The following is a 7,064-nucleotide window of genomic DNA, read 5'->3' as shown; positions in this document are numbered from 1 at the left end:
CACACACACACACACACACACACACACACACACACACACACACACACACACACACACACACATGCAAAATAGAAACAGAACGAAAGGAATAGATAAATATTAATAGATATACTGATAAATGCCCACGCAACAATTCGATGTTTCAACCTCTCGATATCTTCAGATAATGTCTCCAAAATATGTCTTTCTCATTTATATCGCTGTTGAACATCTAAAACACGTCTCAAGAATATTGTTAGGACGTCCATAATAATGATATTTACACGAACATTTTATAAACATCTAAATGTTGTCAATATGTTCAATCTACGTTGTCAATATGTTCAATTTTCAAGCAGTGCGGGACATCATTAGATGGACGCAGCGGAGTTCAATTATAATATTTGTATTTAAAAAATTACATCAAATAGAGTAAATGGCGCATTATGATATATATTTTTTACAATGAAAAATTTTTACTCATGTTTTAGTAAAATGATAATAAAATGATGCCTTAGAATTGATGAGTTCCTGTAATTGGAAACTTAAAATGAAAATAAAATGAAAATAAAATTTTTTGAAAGTTTTCGAATTTTGCCGATGAACTGTTCAGTTTTCTTTTTTTCTTCCCAATAATTTAGACTAATTTTACTAATGTGCTTTTTGTTTTTTGTTTCTTGCTTATGTATTACAAAAAGGCAACAGACAAACAGAGATAAACAGCAAGAAATAGGAAACAAAGAGCACATTGTAGAATTAGCCTTTTTGGTCAATAAGACAAGAAACAAACAGCAAGAAATAGAAAACAAAAAGCACATTGTAGAATTAGCCTTACACACTCCAGAAAACAAAAACAATTTTAGAATTTTTTGTGTCCTTAGAAATTGAACGTACTAATGATGTCTGTTAGATGTCTTTGAGTACGTCATTGTACGAAGGTTTTTAGAAATTTTCGATATGGCCATATAGTATGACAAATAGAACGTCGTTCGGATTGATTTCGACTATATGATTTCGAATTGTTGCGTGAATAGATAGATATAGATCAAGACGAAAAAAGAGATTGAGCAAGTAATTTGTATTTAAATAAAACTGAAAACAGAATTATACAAAAATATAAAAAATGTATGAAAATTATAAAAAAGAAGAAGGCAGAAGATTAAGAAAATTCAAAAAAAAAAAATGTACTTATGTATTGTTTAGAGAAAAAAAATTTGTTTAAAGAAAAAAAGAATAGAAGAGAGAAAGAGAGAGAGAGAGAGAGAAACAAAGAAATAGTAAATGAGAAATTAGATTTAAAAAAGAAAATGATAACAGAGGTAATGAAAATAGGAAGTAACGGAAATAACGAAAATAAGATAATAAAAGTTTAAGAAATTATGTTGAATTCGTTAAAATGGGGTAAAGCAAATTTAAAGAAAAATAAAAGAAGAAGAATAAATTAAAACTCTGCAGGAAGATAATAAAACCAAAAATAATTTTAAAAATAAAGATTAATATATATCAAAAGAAAAATATTGAAGCTCATAAAAGATTAAAAGTTTAATATGGATTCAATAAGATAAAAAGATTTAAAAATTTTTAAGAGAATAAAAAAGAAGACTGAAGAAGAAGAGAAAGGATAAAGAATTAATATATATGAAATAGAAATATAAGAATTTTAATTTTAAGCTAAAGAAATAATAAAAAAATGACGAAGTCAAAGATGCATAATTAAATAGAAAGAAATAAGAAAAAGGAATTTACAGAAGAAAGATATGGAAGATCAGAAAATAATAAAGATTAGAAATATAAATTTAATTAAAGAAATATAGAAAGAAAAGGATTCGTACATTTTGTACAGAGAAAGTTGTTTCTTAATCATGCGTTATCATAGCAAAGAAAATAAGGAAGCAGTGATATATTGAGGAAAATGAATTGAAAGACGAGGAGAAAGTTAATGTGAACAAAAAAGAGAGAGAAAGCGAACTGAAAGAAAAAAAACGAAAGCAAAGCGAAAATTGGAAATCGAAAAAGTTCGACGTACAGAATAGTTAATATTTGATCATTCTACTTCAAGAAATTATAATTATCAATTAAATTTTTGACTCCGAAATGAAATAGCTATCACAGAATATTAAATTCATCGAGAAGTTTTAGAATTACGAATCAAAACCTATATTTCAAACCTATATTTCAAACCTATATTTCAGTATATAAGCAAAGCTCTTATTTGTAGAAAAACTCGGATTTTGTAAAAGCGTTTCAATTCTTTTTTCTTTGTTTTTTATAATTATTTTTAAATGCATTTAATGATACTCTGACGATTTTTCGATTTGACATCATGTTTTAATATCTCATAATTTTAATCAGATATTTTATAATTTTAAAAGATCCAATTTAAAATATTACTAATTAGAGGATAAAAAATGAGTTATAAAATATTCAAAACTTTATAATGATTATCTTATAAATTTTTCTTATTAAACACACTTTTATAATCTAAAAATGGTATTTCAAGATTTTTGCAATTATTTCTTTGTATATCAATAATCATTTTAGACTGAGATTTAGATTATAACATCAATTTTGTTTCCCTAATAGTAATCGGTATCTTGAATTTGTTTAAGATTATGGTTTATCTTTTATAAACACGGTGACCCGTGAAACTGGCTCCATCGGTGATCTTCCCAGACTCAACGAAGACGGCAAGTTGATCACCGGCTTCGACGTCTAGCAGGACGAGATTGCTTCCTCCACCTGGACCAGCGCTGATAATCGTTCTCCAACTGTTGGATTTGTTCAGTTTGCGTTTCAATGTCAGCCGCAGATCCGTGCTACCATATCCGGCGAAACTGAATTGATAGAGGCCAGGACAATGCGTGGTGAAGATACCTGTTTGTGCCGCGTAACCGACTCCCTTGTCTACTAACGTCTCGGCGAGGATGAGCTTAGCTTCCTGTATACATTTACACCTATAAATTATTCTTGAAATGCATAAAAAAATATATAGGATTTAAAACTAAGTTTTTATTTCGAGGGAGTTAGATTAATTTATTATTTTAGAACTAGAATTTTTTCTATCATCAAAAAATTCTTCTATTTTTATTAAAATTAAGGTTACTTTTTAAATAAAATTAATCCTTGTTGTCAGATATATGTTCTTATATTTTTAATTTAAAATTATTATTATTCCTAAAACATTTCCTCAGAATATTTTCTTGTGATATTAAAATTTTTATGTAAATTCAAAATTTTTGAATAATTTTATATCTTTTTAAAAAAATCTTAAATTTTTTATAAAAAATTGGATCATTTTTCAGAAGAAAATCTATAACATAGTTTCTAGAATTGTTCATATACATGAAATTCTGAAATTTATATGTAAATTCTGAATTTTAAAATTTCTCAAATTCCATATCTAATTTCTGATGAAATCTTGTAAAATTTGAAAAAGATTAAGGTATTTTTTTAAGAAATTATAAAATGAGAAATCTTAGAAATCCTAGAATATTTCAGAATTCATATATATGGAATATTCTAAGAAAAGATGTAGAAATTTTCATTAGCTTATTTGAAGTATCCTAATTCGTATGAAAGTTCTGAAGAAAACTTTCATTAAATATGCTACATAATATTATTATCATGTTGTTTACTCACATTTACTGACCCTTGGATTGCAGAGAAGGCAACAAGTCCGGCACAATCAGCGGCAGTTGCCAATTTTTTAGAGCCGATCGTGGTGATGCCGGAATTTTCTGGTGGATCTGGTATCGCTGCATCGGTCAACACGACCGCTGCCAATATCAGCACCGCCCACACCACCCTATTCATATAAATGAGCGAGTATATATTAATTATGACGAGACTTAACTTGATTCTATATAAACATATAAATAATAAAAAAATATAAATTAAATTAATGCCTATAAAAGAGCCAAACACAAGATGAATGCGTGTAATAAATTTATTCGAATAATACAATAGATCGATCCTGTATTGTCATACATTATTGAACGCACATTTGAAGAAATACAAATATGGAATAATATGAAGCGATGTGTAAAATTATCATTGGGTATCTAGATCCATAGGTATCTAATAGGTTCGATATCTAGTATCTAGACTAGAGATATCTAGTCTTGGGTATTATGTTCGTATTTTCATTTACTTTCCAAATTAACTAAGAGAAATTCAGAAAATTAAAATTAATAAATAATAGATAAATTACAATTGGTTTTTGATTTATGACATGATAATCATTTAGACGTTAGAGTTTCTTAGTCAACGCAACCGTTCGATTGTACGAGCTTATGTAAAAGATATGATCAAAAGTTAAACTATATATAAACATTGACAACAAATGATAGAGAGAGGGAAGCATCAAGGCCTTGTAAATAAATTAGAATATAAAGAAGTCGAAAGATTCCGTGTCATTTTTAATATTAAGTTCCTGTAATTGTTTATTAATAAAAATCATTTCTGTGTCAATCTTTTTTTTAAAAATTGTTCTTCATCTAAAATTTTTACATTTTCCCAAATCAATTTATGAAAAAAATTTATGAAAAAAAATTCTAGTCTATGTAATATAATAATGACTGAATGTTGCAATTGATGTGGTTTCTGTGTTCGTTCATGCACTTTTTCAAAATTCTCCCTGTTTATCTCACGTAAGAGGCATTGCAATCCTTGCAATTTATTCTGTATATGATGTTGGAGTGCGATAGAGTGGATAGTTCTTTTTATAAAATAAATTTATGTAACTAAAAAAGCTAAAAAAAATCTTATTTGTTTTATGCGAATAGAGTGCAAATTAATTAATTGATGAAATAATCTTTGAATACAGATCTACAAATAAATCCAAGACTGGAATTGCAATTTGGAATTACAATATTGGGAATTAGCAGCAATGCGGACGAGGCGATAACATGTTATTATGCAATCACGTGGATATGTGCAGGAACTTTTTTACGCTCATATCGTTTCTTTTTCTGCTTGTCTGACGTTTAATCGCCATGTGACCATTCTCGGTAAAGTTCAATCGGTGCAATGATTTGTGCTACTTTCACTGCTTGCGGCTATTTCTCAGTCTCCGATTCATTGTTTTCTTCACATGTATCTTTTATTTTCTATTTTCTGATACAATCTTTTTTTGTAGATCTTATTAAAGATTGTTGTTATTAATGCTTGGATGCTTGGACAAATATATTAAAATATGAAAAGTTTTCATAACTTTCGTGAAACATTCTGATAATTGAAGAATATATTATAACACGTGATAATAATATCAGAAATTAAGTTTAGTAATGAAATTTTGTACATACGAAAGTTAAATGTTTTTGTATTTAATTTTTGTAAATTATTTACACTGTTTGCAATACAAAATGTTTATATTATGTTTTCATAACATATTTTATAAGCATAAGTCAAATATTCAAATTTTGCTAATTGTAAGTAATTGTAAGTAATATTATCACAATATAATATTTAAATAAAAATTTAATGTTTTTTTTTTCTAATATGGAATATGAAATTTGTGTGCACTTAAAGCAAATCGATTTTTGTCGCTAAACGAAAGCGAAATATATTAATATGCATGATTGAAGCTAAAAATCAAGTTATTGATTAGATCGAAACGCATTGTGCATAATATTTTGAAATTTCCTTTCAATAACGCAATTACAATACTGAAAAAACATCTAGTAATGATAAATAAAGATAATCATTTGTGTTAATTTATTAGTAATCGGAACTGCAAAGTGTGATGCTAGTTGCAAGGTCAACGACTATCGCATTTTTCTTTCCTGCACTTATTTGCAAGATTTGTATTGTTATTGCAATTGTCTTTATAATTTTTTTCATGTAAATCAAAATTATGCTTACTAAATTTATATTATCGTTACAGAAATAAATAATAAAATGTTAATTTGATCGATATTATTTAATTATATTCACAATTGTATGACAGGGGAAAAGACAAAGGAAAATTTAATTAGTTCTTAAATTTAATCTTTATTTATCAAATATTTTAAAAAAATTATTTGTATTTGATTGTAACATTAAAAAACTTGATATTGAAAAATCTAAAATATATAATTAAAAATTAGTTCATAATCTAATAAAATAAGACCCGATTTTCTTAATGTAAGATTAACTTTAATCTCAGTTTCATTTACTTTAAGGTCCGATTTTTCATTATCTGATTAACTTGTAATTAAGCTCAACCTTATTATGTTTCACCTAATGGACTTCATCCTAATGACATCATCGGATTATAGATGAAGCCCGTTGGACATCAGGTTAGGTTTAACATCAGATTAAACCTAATTACAAGTTTAACTAGATGATAAAAAAACTGGGCCTAGGACTTACTTCTTAAAATTAGCAAGAGCTAAAGAGTAAATTGAATCGAGATTAAAGTTAATGCAACCGAATCTAAGATTGATTTTAAGATTATGTGTTCATATATGAAATGGAGAAACGGTATGTTCGTTACAACACGATAAAGAACATTACAATCGATATCTAACGAAACTAGAGGAAAATAATTTTTTATCAAATATCAGTAAAATAAATAATAACTTACATGATGGTAAAATGTGGTGTGGCAGCGACGGATTTCGCGTTATTGGATTAGTTTCTCAGCTGATGTTAAGACAAATTAGATCGAATCGGATCTCTGTACGCCTTTATATCACCTTCTAGCTCGACTAGTGAATCGCGCGTCGGCATCAGCCTTTTCTTTCATTTTGCATCTTGTTTCACCACAATAAGTGTTCTCTTTCTCACTAATTGGTAATCGCTATCTTACTCCAGCCGCTGGTAAGTTAGTTGGTTAGGTAGTGATAGCTTCTTATAATAATCAGTGAGAGGAAGATTTTAAAAGAACTATCACATAATTTTTTTTACATAAATTTCCTAAAAGCAACGGGATACGATTGACCAATTTTGAAAAATAAACGGATATAAATAAAAATTTATCCATTTAAAACAACACTTGATTATTTAATTTTTTAACTGGAAAAGTCTAAAAGCAGAGAAGTATAAACACATAGTATAATCCTTTGTGAAGCAGCGTAATATATATGCTTTTGTAATAATATATT

General features: G+C 27.4%; 1 protein-coding gene across 2 annotated transcripts in view; it reads right to left on the bottom strand.

Moving 5' to 3' along the window:
• Positions 1-2,135: 2,135 nt before the first annotated feature.
• Positions 2,136-7,064, bottom strand: part of LOC108685328 — an 18,267-nt gene continuing 13,338 nt past the window's right edge. The window contains exons 1-3 of one of the 2 annotated variants that reach the window (XM_018190061.1): positions 6,545-6,682; positions 3,619-3,784; positions 2,136-2,917 (exon numbers count right to left, since the gene is read on the bottom strand). In XM_018190061.1, coding sequence (XP_018045550.1) covers positions 2,597-2,917; positions 3,619-3,784; positions 6,545-6,546 — 489 coding nt within the window. In that variant the 5' untranslated portion in view covers positions 6,547-6,682 and the 3' untranslated portion in view covers positions 2,136-2,596. Of the gene's footprint in view, positions 2,918-3,618; positions 3,785-6,544; positions 6,683-7,064 lie in introns of those variants that run through there. The other variant, XM_018190062.1, reaches the window with a different exon arrangement.

Source organism: Atta colombica, unplaced genomic scaffold, assembly GCF_001594045.1.
Source record: "Atta colombica isolate Treedump-2 unplaced genomic scaffold, Acol1.0 scaffold150, whole genome shotgun sequence".
In the NCBI taxonomy this organism is placed as follows: Eukaryota; Metazoa; Arthropoda; class Insecta; order Hymenoptera; family Formicidae; genus Atta; species Atta colombica.
This window is presented reverse-complemented; position numbering and strand designations above follow the sequence as displayed.